The following is an 18,666-nucleotide window of genomic DNA, read 5'->3' as shown; positions in this document are numbered from 1 at the left end:
GTTGATTGAAATCGTAACTAAACAAATCTACTGAGATATGTCCAACAAAATAATCATGTCAATCATGTCGAATGTGATTTATTGATCAGCTATCCATGAGCCATGAACAATGAACGATGATAAATAGAATGAAACTTTGCGGCTTTGATTTGAACATTGACAACTATGCAAGTTGGTTTCAAGTTTACTGTGTGCATTGACACATGGTCACACATTGACAGATCAACAGATTACAGCTAGCGACAATCTGAATCAACTTTGGATGATATATATTTATATTTCAACAACCATTTCCACATGGTTTGAATCACTCGGACAAATCAAATACATGACCAATTGAACAATCAGTCAAGTATTTGGTATACAGTGACAGTATATGCTGTAGTGATGGAATGTATGTGATGACAACTATCCATAATCAGGGTAATGATCTGACACTACCTGATTGCTGAATACATGATCGCAATTGGAGAGATCAACGCAGCATAATACCGAGGTTGATTTTCCACTAACAGCGATGCTTGTATATTGATCTACCCTACGGTGTGTTTTTGGCTTTGCCCACCCTACACGGTGCATTTGTGTTTTATAAATATCCATTTGAAAAGTGCTGATTGTCACCCTTGAAACTGCCGTCGTTATAAAACAGCAGTCATGTACCGGATTCAACCCATTTTCATTACAATACTCGATACAATGCTGATTACTCTAGAATGCATTCTACTTGCGTTACAGGCGGTTGCTGCAGTTCGACTTGCATTAGAATCACCAATTGGAACTACCAGTCAATCAAACAATAGACTGTCAAAGCGATCACCCGTTGTGTTGGATGGTGATATCAAGAAATGCTACACAATTAAAGTCAATGCTGATGGAGTCAATGTATGTATCATGTCATGCATTGTAGTTTGATATCAGTTTGTACTACGTTTAATCAATCTCACACTTGTTTAAAATAGTTGAATTTACAAGTCGATTCAGCGATTTCCAGTATAATTGTACCACTTTCTAGTTTAAGCAGCGATGTGAGTTTGGCTCCGCAACACACTCCAAATGGGGAACCCGTTACTATAGATTACAAAGGCAATGAGTATAGAGGAATTAGTTCCGATGCAGTTGTGACGATTCCGGGTACTAGGATAACTGACATCAAATTACCAGTACTAGCAGTTAGAAAACAATCGCCAGATCTAGTTGGTATCGATCCAGAGTTTGATGGAATATTTGGGTTCGGCAATTCCTTGTTGTCAAATCATCACTCACGAATCACTGCGATGGATGCTTTGTACAATGGTGGTATTATTCCCAATAACGAGGTTAGTCTTCAACTATGTCCGTATGAAATGACTTCAAATAGCTTCATCAATATAGGAAACACGGACGTAACTGCAAAATGCGGAACGGATGGAAGGAGTGTTGCATGGGTAGACTCACCACCAGACGGTCGCCATACTGTCAACATCAAGAGTATACTAATCAATGACAAACCAGTGAATCTACCCGAGGAATTCCAAAAAAGGGTAAAAGATGGACGTACTTTGTATTCGGTTATACAAACATGTTTTAGATATATACGTTTTCCTGAAGTAGTCGTGAAAGCGTTGATTGATGCTATTCTTGATAGTGGTGCGATTACTGTCAAAAAAGCTATGTATAGTAACAAACTCAACTCGGAAGAAATCAAAAGAATATTTTGGGAACACTACGCAATGCTTGAATCCAAACTTAATATTGATTGGGGCAAGCTGCCAACGCTTTCAATTACAATGTTTGCTCAAAACCCAGTAACTGATTCCAATCGCAACTCCGTTGTAACAATCAAATTGGGTCCTCGAGACTATATACAGAGATATGATTCTGAAAGATGTAAATAATTGACAATTGTATGCAATATGTATTGTTTGATTAACCTGACTAATATAAATGTCGAATTATAGTTGTGTTTATTGTAGCAGCTGGTTCAAATGACAATGTAATTCTTGGTATTCCATTTATGACCCGACTTGGATTGACATTTGATCGAGCACATAAACGCATTGGGTTTGGTCCTGGATGTGGATGTGAAGTCATGGCTGATGGATATCCTACTATTTCGAACGGTTATCAAGTACTATGGCCATTACCACAGTAAGTTGTTTGATATTGGTGTGTGTATGTGTTAATTGATATTGATCATGAATTTGGTGCATAGTGTTAGATTGCCTGAACAACCAACTACTTCAGGTTCAGATGGCACATTTATTCGCAAAAGGAGACCAACAACTACAACTGATCAAATAGCTGTACCTGAAAACACTCACCACACTGTCAAGAGTCACAAACAGACTCACAATAAACTCGACTGAATACAATTCATTAGTGACAAACTGCTACTATATGTATATTTAATGTGGTGTGTTCATGTTTGATTGTGTGATATGTTCAAGCCGTGCATGTATTGGATCAGTTGAGTGTGTATTGTAGTTGTTTAATACACGATGATCACGCATACTATTGCATTGGCAATACATGGTATTGATTGAATACACATCATGATCGCGTAGCTCAATCATGGTATGCATTGCTTGAATCCATCACTGTATATCTGGATGATCATGTCGATACTGGATGCGCGATATCAACAGTTGGAATATGGTATACTGCTGCAAATACCATGATTATCACACTCCATTAGTATGTGTGATCATATTGCACCAATCGACCAGTATACGATCACTGCATACATCAACATGTGCATAATGGCCATATTGTTGGCATTGTATATTCAACATGTGATATTTAACACACTACAAACTTGATACTGCGACTGATGTGTGTGATCAGTCAGGCTATTGATACAACCATTTTGACACCACAATCAACGAGTCAAACCAGTCAAATTGATCGAGTTGGTCGGATCTGATATCAACACACATGACTGTTGTTGGTATTGGTGTTGCATGTGTCAATACGACATGTCAAGCAATGTCATATCGACACAATACACACATGCATGTCAGCATCATCAATGTGTACAACTATGCAATATACAATCAACTGTATTGTATCGTATTGGAAATACAAGTGTCAATGTACAATATGATACCATGTCAACCAAGACTGTGTAATAATCAGATATAATGCATGCAAATCCAATTTTATTGTAAATTAAACCAGAAATACAATTGAATTGGTTGAAATCAGTCCAGATTAACATTCAAATCAATCAAATCAATTGGATGGATCGTCACGTTTGGATTGCTGAAAAAATGATCCAAATCTAGTGATAAATTTGGAGGAAGCTCTCCGCATACTGAAAGTACCCTTCCGATTGAATTTATATTCGGATTCTTCATCCGGTTCTTCCTCTGATGATTCTTCGTCCGATGATTCCAAATCTTTGCGTTTTCGTCGAGCACCAGATTTTCGATCAAGACTCTCGTATTTTGATGATTGTTGTTCAAGGTAATCTTTAACGGAAGGCGTTTCTTTGATAAGCGAAGATTTGTAAATAACTATTACAACATCCAGAGGGGTTCCGAAAATGAGACGCACAATCTTTTTATCGGTTTCCGACTTTTTTTCTACAATACGACCAATCTCGGACTGGCACTCATAAAAACTTTTTCGAATTTTGTCAAGTTTGGATAGTTGTTTTTCATGATCAAGCTTAGTCTTCCGAATTTCAATATAATATTTTAGGCTGTCATCGTCTTGAGATAGATATTCCAGAACTTTAAGATCTTTTTTCATAGCCCATTAGCACGTCATATTGACTGTCATATCGAGATTCTAACGGCCAATATATTTTGCTTTGCTGATTACGACCATCCTGTATCTCTGCGTATTTGTCGAGTAAATGCTTGACCGCTATCTGGAATTGGATCATCAAGAGCACCCAAGCCTATACCGTTTTCACTAGGAATGAAGGTTGAAGTGCTAGCTCCAGTATTTTTAGCTGCACTGGGATTGACTGGGCTGGCTGTAGTGACTGAACAAACAAGCAGGATCGATGACAATACAGCAACTGCGAGTTTCATTCTACTGGTTTGGTTGAGCAAGTTGTAATGTCATTCAACAAGTCGGTTTTTGAACTGTATTTATATACATTATTGAATAAATGATATTAAAAGCATATTCCTTGAATGGTCGTTTCAAGGACTAGTATTACTGTCAGGGTTGATATTGATTTGTTGTCAATGCCAAACTTTGAAGAGTCTCCCTTTATATGTTGACCTGTAACCTTGGCTGAGCTGCTATCTGACCATACATTCGAATATCATATGGTTGGCTATGCAGCTTTACCCTAAAAAGGGTTATGGTCAAGGGTTAGGGCCAAGAAATGAGTATAAACCAAAACTGGAATGAGTTGACACTCGGCTATTAAATGGTCATCAATATGTGCCGTGATATTCCATGCTTGTTAAAATAGCAAGTGATTGGCATGATTAAACGTACAAGTAGTGTGTAGTGAGCATCGGATGATACCGTTTTACTTGAACAAGAGTGCTAAACTCATTGAAATAAATGTAGTTTAGTCGTCTATTTCTGTACTACATTTTACACCCTTATTGTTATGTTGAAGCAATCAGACATTGGCCGTTTACGTATAGTTTGAATGGTTAGCGTGTATCTGTTGTAATATCCAAGCAAGATATCTAAGCTTTAACCCTTAACAAGCAAGCATTAGTACTTGCATTGGACACTCCCTAATTTATCATTTCCTCATTATCTCCATTATCACCCTTATGTTTCAATACCACTACTCTTACTTTTCAAAAAACCCAGCGTTACCAATATTTTATATAGCAGCATATTATATTATATTATTACTTGTTGAAAGACTCGGTAATTTTTGTCTATCTTGTATATTCTACTTCGATACACCTAAATCCTTTAACATGCTACACAACATCAAATGTATACAAAAAACAGCTGGAAATGGAATGTGTTTGTAGAAATAGAAAACATCATACACAAGATGACAGCAGTATTGCGTACATACAAATCAAAGTATGCTATCATGATTGCCAACAGATTGATTGAAAACAACTTTATATCCAACTTGCCCATCAACAACCAACAACTCTGTTGGAGTTTTGTGTAATCTGATTTATATTAATTTAAATGGAGGTGTGTGTATGATCTGTAACTGTTAGTAGTTGACAGAAAATAACAAATCAAAAGTGTAATGGGTGTTGCACAATAATTCAGGATCAGCAGATTTGGGGTTTTCAATGATAATGAAAAGATGTAATAAAACAATAATATGTTGAAATGGTTGGAAGAGTCATTTATTAATAAATATGAGTTATAGTCAGTCTTGTAGTAATTGATTGTTTGTATCTTGGTGACACAAACAAGTAGAATGTATGATGAGCAATCAGAAAAGTAAATTGATCAATAGGTGTAATTCCTATTGTTTACCAAGTCAAATAGTGGAATTATGGCACACAAACATTGGTGATACGAGTCCTTGAATCATCACATATTACCATTTAGTATTCTGCATGGATACTCGACACATTTGGTAGTCATACATTGTATGGTCACCAAGTTTGAACCCACATTCATGTATTGTGTTTGACTGTCAATGTTGCCAATACAACTCTGTACACACATTTGTTGTATTCTGAATCACGGATACGATCGCAATCTAATTCAACAACAATCATGACACATGTCAGTAATGCAACTGTTGTTTGCATGCCAATCACCACCAACAACACCACTGTATTGTCAACCATGTCATGACACTGGCTGTTTATCACACACCAACACTGTTAGTATTCCGTTTACATGACTAGACTGCAAGTTGTCGTATTCGTTTCTGTAGATTTGAAATTGTTAGTAATCGAGTTTTGACATTCAATTCGTGCTGTTTTTGTATATTTTTGTATATTGCTGGACATTCAACTCAACGTCTTGTTTCAAAGTAGACATGTGTTTGATGCCATGTTTGTATAATCGAAACAGGAATCCAGTTTGACAAGTAAATGTTGCAAGACTCTTGACAACCAGTCATGTACAGTATTGAGTCGGATGTTCATACTATTGATAGCATGACAATTGACAGTTCAAGAGTTCTGTTGAAGCTTTTCTAATCATTGGCAATACTTTGAGTTTGCGTATTGAAAGTATTACAGTTGGTATAAAGTATTGATATTGCTGATATGACCATCAATCCATACTGCATTGAACAGGACTGCAACACAGTATCATATCACTAGATCAAGTGTTGAGGCAGAGTCGTTTGAAGGATTTTACCACTAATATTTGACCAGCTGTTGTGTGGATAAACCGTTACCCTATACTGACCGTAACCTGAAACTGACTGATTATACCAATCGATCTTGACATATTCTTTAGTATATGGGTCAGGGTCACCAGTCCTTGACTATGAGTCCTGTTTCATTCAATGGCTGAAAGGCTGTGCATAAAACAGCCTACACATGAGTATCTGTGCTACATATACCTAAATGGCGGTCGAGTTGTTGCTGCATAAGCTCATATAACCCGTATGTCTTGATTATATATTTAATCGCTATGAAGGTATGGTTCATATCCACAACTGACCCATTCATTACCAAGAAATGTCCTACTAATCGACAAGCTTTATCACATTCATTTTGGTCGACAGGATGAAATTCATATCGACTATTGTGTTGTTGCTGTTGTCGGTGACAGTCAGTGCGGTAGTCATTGATCGTCCGTCTATCAGCGAATCAGAACCTGTAAAAGAATGTTCAACACACATGCAGCAACACACTGGTATTTGCACTTCAACTGGAACAGAACAACAATCTATTGAAACCAATCATGATGTAGCTCAGTCGACTATAGATCCCGATGATTCAGACAGTTCTGTTGAAGAGTCCGATGAATCATCGTCATACTCTGAGTCCAAACAGTCAGACGATGATATATTTGACAACACACTATATGACGACGTCTGCCATCTTCCTAAAAAATATGTCCCAGATAACAAACGGCCTATCTTCACACCTCAGCAAAAACTGGATAGAGTCGAAAAAATAATGAGGAATATGGGTATGGAAATTCCAACTGATGTTGGAGACGGATATCCACACAAGATGAGCACCAAGGCAAAAGAAAGAGTACTAACGGCTAAACAATCAGGGCGTAGGCGTAGAATGAGCTCATCTGATAAAAAGAAATTCAGGAAACTGAGACTAGGAAGATTATGGGTGTGTCGCAAGTTGGCTCTTGAACCTCTTGAAGAAGAATCAATCAGAGTTGTATCTGAACCTACTCCAGAATTAAAATCCATCTTGAAACCCGGATCCACTTTTAAACCCCACGGCTCAAAACACGATCATTCTAAAAAACATCATCAGAAATCAAGTCACGATGCTGGTTCAAGGGAAGCTAAAGTGCACTTTGTACCAACGACTAAAATTGCTAGATATTCAAGTGAATCTAGTGTACTGCAAGAATATGATATTCAACTTCCTTCATTACGTTCAAAGTTTAATAGATTCAAACGACAGATGATGAGGTTCATTGGATATAGAAGGCATACTTGAACATTTCTACGCAAACCACCATAACTAAAAGTGTATAGTAAATCAATGTTTGGACACTCGACTGCTTGGTAATTCAATTTCATTGTAAAACTGGAATCACGCTATCAACAACCTTGTTTAGAATATGTTGTACTGCAGTGTGTATATATGATTTATACTGTCAATTTGCATTTGTCATGTAAGCATTCAGTCTTGTTTGTCCAATAAACACCTTGCATTGTCACCACCATTTTCATTGTAATAGTATGCTTGAATTGATCATATTGCACCAATCAGCTACTGTGCACTGAATGTATCAGATGGTGTCATGAAATGGTGAATAATATTCATAATTGAAGTATTGGCAGTCAGTGATTGAATGATACGATCGAATACCGCTGATCACTTTGTTGGTGACCAGTATCACATGTGGTCAATACCAATATGTTGCACAACAGTCATTCAAACAGGTTGGAGCATGCCACATTGTAGCAATGCAATCAAATTGGTACAACACATGCCAACATACATGTAGTGTAGTGTAGTATACACTAGTAGTGATGATTCAACTAACGACATGCATGGTTGTAATATTATACGTGAAACCACATGTTCATGTTCATGTCCATGATTATGGTGACATACAGCATTACAATAATGGGTCAGAAACAATATGATGGAACTGGATGCGTAATATCAAAACCATGTCCAGAATATGTGATATAACGACAATTTGCAGCCATATTGATGTAAATAGACCACTAAATAACAGTGTTGGTGTGTGAAATAAACAGCTGCATTACTGACATGTGTCATGATTGTTGTTGAACTAGATTGCGATCGTATCCGAGATTCAGAATACAACAAATGTGTGTACAGAGTTGTATTGACATTATTGACAGTCAAACACAATACATGAATATGGGTTCAAACTTGGTGACCATACAATGCATGGTTACTAAGAGTGCACAAAGTGTAGATTTAACACTATAGTCTGATTGTGTGTCATATGATGGCCGTTGTATATCAAACACGCAATGCAGTCAATGTGTAGTAGTCATTGTATGTTGCAATGCATAACACAGACATTGTTGGATGGATATCAAAGTGATCCATTTTACTTGAATACGGTTGTAAAACAAAGTGTTTGTGGCTGCACAACACTCATGAAGGGTGCTTTTCAATATACCTGATAAAAGGGTCGTAAAAGCATAATTCAATCGACATGAACATCAAATTGATCAATATGATATTGTGGATAGGGAGCAGCATACTGTCTAGTTTGATGGTTTCTCACTACAAGCAATCAAATATCCCTGTATATTGGTTAACCTAAAAGGGTTAGGGTTGGTTTAATATACAAAACATACAAATACAATCGAGTATGTTCAACTTTATAATTGACACGTTTCAACACTACTTTTGTATTAATAGTTTAAACTCACTGACCAGTCTAATGAAATTGGTTGATATTCTATTCGTATTGACTGCAGCAGCAACCACTAATGCAATACTGATACCGACTGATAACAATGATTCACCACAAGCATCAAGAACTTTGAGTCAAGTGTCCGTTTCAACTAATGAGCCCAATCCAGTTACTTCCGATGAATACCAGGAAGAACCAGTGGATTTAAGCCTTTCCAGCCGGATCCGGCAAGGGATAATGGATCAACCCGATCCAAATACTCCTAATCAAGGTCAACAATCGACTGCAACTGTAACTGGTCCAAGTACTTTCAAACAAGGTCGAAAGCGCATAATGGATGTGATTGATTTACTGATTTCCAGACAAAACCAGCAACGACCAATGGATGAAGTTGATCCAAACGCTTCCAAACAAAGTCAGCAACAGCCAATGGATCAACCCAATCCAAGTACTTCCAAACGAAGTCGGAAACGGCCAATCAATGAAATCAGGCCAAGCATTTTTAGCCAAGCATCTGGTTCAACTAATGAACCCAGTCCAAGTGCTCCAAAACAAGGTCGGAAACAACCGATTGATCAACCCATTCCAAGTACTTCCAGCCAAGACCAGCAACAACCAATGGGACAAGGCGAGTCTGCCAATATTAGTTCAAATCAAGTGACTGTATTAGGCCCAAGATATCAGAGAAGCTTTAATCGTATAAAGCAAAGGCTTGTAGAGTCAAAAGAAATACAAAAGAAAAAGCACAAAAAATATTGGGATTATGAATTCCTTGGATTGGAACACCAGCTAGCTCTAGAAAGGGGAGAAGATATATCAGGGTCAACGTACGATCCAGACACTGAAAAGAAATTGAAACAAGAGTATAGAGATGCAGGAAAAAGAGTGTGGGAGTTAAGGCATCAGTTGAAAAGGTTTATGAAAAGGCGTGGTTTGGAATTTGAAGAACCGGGTTTGGATTTGGATTGATGATTTGTCGATGAATTTGATTTTGAATAAATTTAAACTTTCTGATGTTGATATTTGTCGAGTATTGTGAATGGGTCAACAACCATATCATTGATTGTGTATACTGTGTTGGGTATTACATCAGCAGTTACTGGATTGTTGATTGATACATTGACATGGTTTGTTCCATATACATCAATGACCTGATAACAACCAGTGTTGATTGTAACTATCAGTCGGACTTGCAATCACTTGTCAGTTGTATGATTGCATGATACCACCAACTGATCATGTCGTGTATTGTACAGCAAACGGAACAATACACCTGTTCAAAGTCTGTCACAAGCAAAATGTGTTTGCCATGTCACTGTCAATGTTGGAAATCACAACATACAATGTTTGATTGAAGGATTCAACACCCCATTACAAAACATCATTGCATTTTATCAAGAATATACTAAAACTAACCAATACGTTAATGCCTTGCAAAATATTGTGTTTGACTACAATCGCATCCATCATTGTGCAGTTGGTGATATTGCTGAATCAAGATATGAAAGTGATCCATCAAGTGGTTCAATTAAAACAAACACTGCAAACCATTCAATCAATGTTGGAAATTGTGTTGGAATACTGAATGGACAAACCTTTGAGTAAAATACAAGTCAATATACAGTAATGCTGTGTATACTATGTATACTGTGGTTAGTGGAAATGATTACTCGTATCCAATTTCAGATGATGATCAAATAATTCAGACTTGCAAGTATTATGAATTTGAACACATCCAAATTGCTGAAACGTTTGTTACTGAATCTAGAAACCCATATCCAACAATGACAAATAAGCAGCGTCAAAACAGAAATCAATTGGATGCATTATCAACAATTAGTGAACATGAAAACAATAAAACATATGACATATGACAGGACATTTCAAACAACTTGTTTTCTAGAGCAACTATAAATGCCATTCATTGACTCGATCAAAAACTACAACAATTACTTGCAATGTATCAAAATTTGACATCCAAATTTGACATCCATATCCAGTTCAACAACAGAAAGCGTCAAACAAGTGGTATCATGATTGCTATTCACAACAACAAGCAAATTGGACAACAGCGCTGTTGCAACTATTATGCTTTAAACTCGGAATCAGAAACAATGCAACTGAAAAAAGTACAAAAAGTCGACGAGTATAGTTTATTGAATCATTCAACACCAATATCGTGTAATTGAAAATCAATAACATCAATTCCACCATCTACCAGAAACATGTTTGTTGCGGTGTGTTATTTGATGTGAATTTTGCACCAGTATGTTCATGTCTGATACAATTCATGGCTGTTATTGGACTTTGTACGACTGAACCATTGTTCAAATGTGATGATGCTTATGCCACTGTTGTAAATCGAATGGGTGCATATTGAAATACACGATATTGTTGTAATATATTGTAGTATGTCTTGTATGCAAAGTACGACAATCTCTCGAGTTTGAATTCATTGTAAATATACACCAGACATTCATCAAACTGAACCTTTTAGTATTTTTGCTTGCTTGAAATAGCTCCAGCAAACAAACAAGCGTTTATGCAATGCACATTGTGTATGATACACCAACAACATCATTGATGGTCAATACACACAAGTATTGTTGATGTACACCTTGAGTTCCAAGACTGTATTTTTTGTAGCGGGAAAGTCGTGGGAAAGCTGCACATTGAATTGAACTGTTTTGAGTTCCACTTTAAACTTTTGATTAGCAATCGGTTCATACTTTTGACAAGCTCATGTATGAATGATGGTTTATCAGTGTTTTTATCAAGACACGGTAAATTGGTTCATGATCAATGATTTGAGTTGGTTTCAATGTTACTGCATTGATGATATTGAGTGCATCTGAAACAGCAACATCATCACTTGATTCGAGTTTCAAACGATAATTATTGACTGTGTTGTGTCAAACTGCAGATTCACTGCTATTGGATTCAGACTCTGTAGCAAGACTTTCTGTGTGATGAAACAGCATCTGAAACTGCACCAATCGTTTGATTTCCAATAATATGAGCATCGTCCATAATAATATCATCAGCAGTTTGTGGTTCAGCATTTACCATTATACGAATCCAGTGAGTATGTTGATTGTAGGTTTGTAAACAGAGGCTACAAGCCAGCAGTGACATCATTTGCAGACTTTTGGTTTTGAAAGCATTCATAATTTCTGATATGTTACTATCATACAGCAAGGCACATTGCAGTTGCTCACTTTGTCGACTTTTATTGGCAACCTATTATGTACCAGCCACAAATCTGATATTGCAGACTTGTAGATGCTTAAAAATGGGGGTTTCAAATTGACTTTTGAATTTGAAGATTGTGAACATATGATGGCATATTGATGGTTGTCATTATTGTCAAGTGTGTTGCAGTTGATTGAAGATGTGATGGAATGAATCAATATTCGATTGTATTGTTTATTAACAAGGAAGTGAGTGTGTTTATAAAATGGAAGAAACCAAGAAGTCATGTGAATTCCAGTTCAAACGTCATTGTTGATGGTTTTTGATTGTTAAACTATTCAGAAATGTCTCACATTCACACACTACTAATGTCTCACACAATGCAAGTCAACACTCTCGCACTAGTAATGTCTCACATTAATGAGACATTAATTCTGGTGTAAATTTGACTAATTTCCAAATATTTAAATCGTGTGAATTGTCTTGAAATATCCCAAAATTTTGTTATTTTGACTCGATTAAAAAGTCGATTTTTGTTTTACAATTTGACAAATAAATTGCTTTTTTACTCTTTTTCTTTTCATAAAATGCCAAAACGATTCCTCAATGTTGAATATGGCACACTTACTGCTGAAATCGATGTGACTGACTTTGAAGACCTGAGTGGAGTTCAGGATGCTATCAAGTCTGAGTATGGTCCTGCTATGGCTGACATTGATGCTCCTCAACTCCAACTCTACACCAACAGTAACAAGGACCAACTAATCAACACCTGGGCTTTACTCGACTCTCTTCCTCGATAATACTTTACTCAAGATGGTTATTGTGTTGTTATTGGTTGTTTACCTCCATCTCCAAGACAACCTACTCAAACTTACCTAGGTCCAACATCTGCAGCAGCCTCACCCGCACTACTGGATTTTTGGACTGTTTTCACAAACTACCCTAACCCTCTTGAAGGAAACACTGTTGTCCAACTTCCAGCAGACGTATTCATCCTTGGAAACCATTCAATTGAATCATCCATTTTCATCCGTCCTTGTTATCCTAAACTTCTTGAAAAATCACCATCTATTGTGCAATCTGCTGATATACGTCATTTGATCATCCTTGGAAATCTTGGAATTGGCAAGACATATTTTGGTTACTTTTTGCTGTTGCATCTTGCTCGCTCTGGTGCTACAGTCGTGTATGAGAGTGGAGCCGATCAAAAAAGATATCTGCTTACTCCCAATGGTGTACTCGAAGGAGGAAAGCATGCTTTTTGGAAAATCTTGGATTCCTCGTCAACATTCTACATTGTTGATGGCTCAGCACCTGTTGATGTTGATGCCAAGACCATTCTTGTTACTTTACCTCGTTGGGAAATTTGGCATCGGTTTTCCAAGGGATCCTGCAACATTCGGTATATGCCAGTGTGGTCAAAAGAAGAATTGCATTCCTGTCGCTCAATGCTGTTTCCTACAGTCCCACAAGAATTGGTTGAAAGTCTGTATTTGAAGTGGGGAGGAATTGCTCGTTATGTTCTTAAATATGCATTGGTAAAAGAAAAACAGAATTTTCTCGACAAAGCTTTAAATATTTCCAATATCGATTCAGTTGTCAAGTCTTTTGGTAAATATGGTGAAAACCTAGACGCTTCAAGTTGTTTGATTCATATATCAGTCAAGGATGGCTTTCACAGTGGTCCTTATCAGTTTGCTTTTGACTATGTGGTTGATGAAATTTACAACCGTGTCTATGCCAGAGACCGAGATCATCTTATCAGATTCGTTTCTGTTACTCGAGAAATTGGTGAAACTGGTCAACTTAATAGGGAATTATTTGAAAAGCACGCTCATACAGTCATCGCTAAAGGTGGCTCATTCAAGATTCGTGATTTACGTACCAAGCTGGAGTCTACACTTCAACTGCCGATGGATCTTAGTACTTTGTTATTCTCCAACAATTCTCAAGTTCAAGACGCAACGAATTGCTATTTCCGTCCCATTAGCAATATTTTTGAATCTGTTGATTCGTTCATCAAGCCAAATCTACTTTTCCAAATGACTGGTGCCAAAGATCATCCTTGCAAACAGACTGAACTTTGTGATGTTTTGGAAATACTTGGTGATCCGTCAAAACCAGAACTGTATTTTGTTGTACCTCCTGATCGTTTTGCCTGTTTTACACACCAAAGCTACCACGGAACAGATGGTCAAGTGTTGTCACAAAACGATACTATTGCGAGTGTTGAGAAGTTGACTCGATTTGTTTTGACGTTTGAACCATCTCATCAATAAGGTATGTAGACTATAATCAATGATTTTTATTGGCTGCATAACGCTAATCCTAACTCTGTTTCTCGACCTCGTTCTACACAATACACGGCGTTTGATTTCTTAAAGGTGAATAATATCGTATGGGTTCCATCGGACAACAAACCTCACTTTGTGGAAATGACCACTTTCATTGTCAGCAACTTCCCAGTCGTGTAATTTAATAGCTTTGGTTTTGAAACCTATAGTTTCTTGTAAATAATTGCATATCCCAAGACTGTTTTTCACCATACAGTTTTGAAACTAATATTTTGATTCAAGAACAAACTGCGTTTTCCTTTTTCTTTTGCAAATAAAAGTTGTTTTGTTGCTTACAATTTTGGTCAATCAATTGACTGCCAAACTGTACAGCAGTTTTGCTGACATTGGATTTGTCCGATCGATAGTCTTGGTTTTCAAACTTGAATCAAACTCCCAGCTGACAAAACACTGCAGGGATTGTTACAAGCACGAAGGCAGCTGTTTCAAGAGATGTTGGTATGATACAAGGAGTACCAGAAAGTATACTCTTACAAAGAATTGTTTGCAACTGAATTGAATCAAATAGCCATACGTGATAAACAGCGGGTTGATTCTGGTTTTATTCCCAATCAATGGTATTGACCAAAACAACCGGGGATGAGCCAGGATCAATAGTTGGAGGCTAGACACAATCATGAATGGAATATGCTAGAGTATCAAAAAGATGATCAAAGAAAGCGTGAAATTCAACAGATCAGCAATGATGCCCAAATGCATAGTGTAATCAAGCAGATTTGAATCCATTTTGGCATTGCAAGACACACTATCACATTTGGAAGAGTTGATTGGAAATATAAAGACTCGTACTCGATAAACACGGACTTGTCAGTGGTTTGATTTTATACTCTATCATTCTTACAACAAGACCCAGCTAAACACAGTCTGTGTACATTAACACTTGGTACTGGTTAAAAAGCTACCCATTGTATCCAATTTGCGGCATCAAGTATGAGTCTGGCACAAATAGCTCGTATTTATTATGAATTACAAGCAAAGCTATTGACTATTCTACCCTAATACTTTTGACTTGAATTCCTTTCTGCGAATAATTTATGTTTTGACAACTTTGTACATGATTTAGCAGTAAGTGTCGGTTAAAAAACTGGTATCATCGAGTGCTCTATCTATACTACTTTCGATCGATCGAATGACAATATGTTTGTACAACAGTTTGGTAAAACCGATTGTCCATGGATTATTATCACATGGGTCAATGCTGACCTGATTTGGGATATTCAGTGTTGTTGGAATATCAACACAACATCAACACCAAACATCAGATCGACACTGCACGTTGATGTTGATGGATGCAACATGAATATTGAAACAATGCATCATAATGCGTACAAGTCGCAGATTGCAGTTCAAACTCAATGCAAAGTGCACATTGTTACAGTTTGGTCATGAACAAAGCGATACGCACAATGTGCAGTTCATGTCTACGACTCGACTGATTGGTAGACAACGACCATTTGCATTGTTGAACAGTAAACTGATCAGTAAATGACCATCAAACGCATGGCTTGGTATTGACATTCAAGCAATCACCATGATTGTAATATTTGCAAGTTGTCCACAAGTTGTTCACAAACGACCATCAATTGACAATGACATGCATGTGTATGTGCATGTGCATGGTTGACTATACAATACACTACATGAACCAATATTACTGACTGAATACAGGTCACAACTGCAAGTATTCATGTGGTAATGGACTGACATTGGTGTTGATATCCAATTGATTGACTAATCGATCATCATCAATTGCATCAGTGATTGGTATATGCAATTGATATACACCATGTCCGAGTCTGATACATGTCGATATATGCGTGTCAATCAGCAATGCAGATTTGTGGCCATTACAATTGAATGTGAGTCGAGTCGATCATTAAACCAACGAATCAATGATTGCAGTCTAAATGTGATGCGATTTGATGCAACATGACAATATATTGTCCAACAGGTTCAACATATACAACACCGATATCCAACACATCACACATGTATACACTGCATATATAAGCGGCAGCAATGACCAATCCAAACCAACAGTGACAGAGTTACTCATCAACATATACTCGATTATCAGTCGATTCTGCATATATCAACTAGTTGCAACACGTCATAATCAATGTGGATTGTATTGCTCACCAATCGATCATGACAGCTAATCAATACCAATCATGTAGTCAATACAATCACCAATATATCGATGATTGTTGACTTGCGGTTACAACTTGTCAATTGTATCCAATGTTACAGGTGATGCACATCTGATTACTGCAAATCAACAACTTGTCAATCATATCATAGTGTGTATTGCCAACGGACCATGCAATTACAAATCAATGTATACGTGATCAACATTTGATATTTGATGGTGATGAGCCAACCATGATTGATTGTATCATGCAACTAATACAGTTGCATTGTCTGGTATTGATGATCGACCCAGTCATGCCAAACAGTAACCAATGCGTGTATATCGAGTTGGTGTTGCATGGACACATCAAGGTGTTTGATAACGAGTACAACGTGATGATATAAACCCAATATTATATGAATATCCAAGTTGATGAATCAAGTCGAGGTTTGCAAAGTGTCGATATGTCAGGTCAATCAAACAAGTCAGTCAACCATTATATTGTGACTAGTGATGGCACGGTTTGAATATCAACAAGTTAGATAGTCGATAATATGGGTGATAGTGATTTGGTCAAACCGCAGCACTTGCATATCACAGAGTCGGTTTGATGTACGTGGTGTAAGCAGTATGCATAAACTCATTGATATCATGGACTATAACCAATATACACCACACATATACAGTGGTAAACACCAACGTGTGATGTATCCAGTGATCGTATACTGGTCGATTGGTGCAATATGATCATGTCACATACTATTGTATTGGTGACAAATGGTCGTATAGATGACTGAATTATCATATACAAGTCATTGGTATTCTTGTCGCATTATGGTGCCATTACACAGTATTTCTACACAAATCACACCCTGATGCTACGCTTCCAATTTCAATAAGCAATTATATAAAGGAAGAGTCCTTCAAAGTCATTTGAACATTGATAACAAATCAACACCAACCCTGATAGTAGCACAAATCCCTTAGGACGGTCATCCAAGAAATATGCTTTTAATATCATTTATTCAATAATGGATATAAATATAGTTCAAAAACTGGCTCGTTGAATGACATTACAACTTGCTCAACCAACCACCAAAATGAAACTATCAATTGCCGTACTGTCATCAATCCTTGCTGTCTTCTCGGTCACAGTTGCTAATCCAGTTGATCCCAGTTCGACCATGAGTGCTAAAGTCAGCACTGCGACAGTTCCTCCCAGTGCAACTGAAACTGAAACTGCAAGTGCTAAAGCTAGCACTTTGAACACTTTTACTAGGTTTGATTATCCGAAAAAATTAAAATCATATAATGAGTTTGGCAAGTATTGCTATTCAATTGGCTTGGAGGGAGTATTCATGATCGAAGAACACGCAACACTTTCAGTTAAAATCGACAAAATAGAGAAAGATATTCACAATGTAGATGCTCGGATCAAGGCTCAAAAAAACTTGCTGTATAATCTGGAGCAAGATTTTGACTTTTTAAATAGAGCCTCGGGTCAAGGATCAGTAGACCTCGACCTTGAAGCTAATATTAGAACCCAGCGTGAGTTTCTTGATGAACTCCAAGAGATTCTCCAAAAAACTCTTGATGGGTATCGGATTAGGCTTAAAAAAGATTCAGAGCAAGAATTGGAGCTTAAACATTACTTTGAGCATCACCATAAGTTTGAGGTGACAGATTCTGACGATAATATAAACCTGGAATCGTATCACTCGTACAAGAGTTGTTTTGACTTTTTCTACAGTTACTTTTCAAGTGTATTTTCACGGGTTGAGCAGGATGCTCAGCAGCAAGCTTTACAACCATAGACCCGTCACAATGTTGGAGTTGAGTGAACCACAGTCCCATCCAGTATATGTTGTAATGCAGCGTGTATTGCATGGTGGTTTAATTGTCATGTGTCATGCATCCAATGTCATTCATTCAATAAACATCGTGTATTGCCAAACAATAGTGTATTATACTAATGGTTTGATCATATTGCACCAATCAACTACTATGTGCTGTCATGACTGATCATTCGGTGTGCTACACATATTGAATGCA

General features: G+C 37.2%; 6 protein-coding genes across 6 annotated transcripts; 5 read left to right on the top strand and 1 right to left on the bottom strand.

Annotated features, from left to right (window-relative positions):
- Window positions 1-654: 654 nt before the first annotated feature.
- BATDEDRAFT_22618 (uncharacterized protein) lies at window positions 655-2,345 on the top strand (the record flags this gene model as incomplete). The annotated part of the gene is made up of 4 exons (XM_006676518.1): window positions 655-882; window positions 960-1,866; window positions 1,938-2,127; window positions 2,192-2,345. The coding sequence occupies 4 exons, from the start codon at window positions 655-657 to the stop codon at window positions 2,343-2,345; spliced, it is 1,479 nt and encodes a 492-aa protein (XP_006676581.1).
- An 865-nt stretch (window positions 2,346-3,210) lies between these two features.
- On the bottom strand, window positions 3,211-3,732 carry BATDEDRAFT_22617 (uncharacterized protein; the record flags this gene model as incomplete). The annotated part of the gene is made up of 1 exon (XM_006676517.1): window positions 3,211-3,732. The coding sequence occupies one exon, from the start codon at window positions 3,730-3,732 to the stop codon at window positions 3,211-3,213; it is 522 nt and encodes a 173-aa protein (XP_006676580.1).
- A 2,888-nt stretch (window positions 3,733-6,620) lies between these two features.
- BATDEDRAFT_22616 (uncharacterized protein) lies at window positions 6,621-7,526 on the top strand (the record flags this gene model as incomplete). Its single annotated transcript, XM_006676516.1, has 1 exon — window positions 6,621-7,526. The coding sequence occupies one exon, from the start codon at window positions 6,621-6,623 to the stop codon at window positions 7,524-7,526; it is 906 nt and encodes a 301-aa protein (XP_006676579.1).
- Window positions 7,527-9,171: 1,645 nt separating this feature from the next.
- Window positions 9,172-9,903, top strand: BATDEDRAFT_86552 (uncharacterized protein; the record flags this gene model as incomplete). The annotated part of the gene is made up of 1 exon (XM_006676918.1): window positions 9,172-9,903. One exon carries the CDS (start codon window positions 9,172-9,174, stop codon window positions 9,901-9,903), a length of 732 nt encoding a protein of 243 aa, XP_006676981.1.
- Window positions 9,904-12,713: 2,810 nt separating this feature from the next.
- BATDEDRAFT_22615 (uncharacterized protein) lies at window positions 12,714-14,408 on the top strand (the record flags this gene model as incomplete). The annotated part of the gene is made up of 2 exons (XM_006676515.1): window positions 12,714-12,873; window positions 12,943-14,408. The coding sequence occupies 2 exons, from the start codon at window positions 12,714-12,716 to the stop codon at window positions 14,406-14,408; spliced, it is 1,626 nt and encodes a 541-aa protein (XP_006676578.1).
- Window positions 14,409-17,714: 3,306 nt separating this feature from the next.
- BATDEDRAFT_86554 (uncharacterized protein) lies at window positions 17,715-18,428 on the top strand (the record flags this gene model as incomplete). The annotated part of the gene is made up of 1 exon (XM_006676917.1): window positions 17,715-18,428. One exon carries the CDS (start codon window positions 17,715-17,717, stop codon window positions 18,426-18,428), a length of 714 nt encoding a protein of 237 aa, XP_006676980.1.
- Window positions 18,429-18,666: the final 238 nt, after the last annotated feature.

Source organism: Batrachochytrium dendrobatidis (genome assembly GCF_000203795.2).
Source record: "Batrachochytrium dendrobatidis JAM81 unplaced genomic scaffold BATDEscaffold_2, whole genome shotgun sequence".
NCBI lineage: Eukaryota > Fungi > Chytridiomycota > Chytridiomycetes > Rhizophydiales > Batrachochytrium > Batrachochytrium dendrobatidis.
The sequence above is the reverse complement of the archived record's forward strand: the minus strand, read 5'-3'. Positions and strand labels throughout refer to the sequence as shown.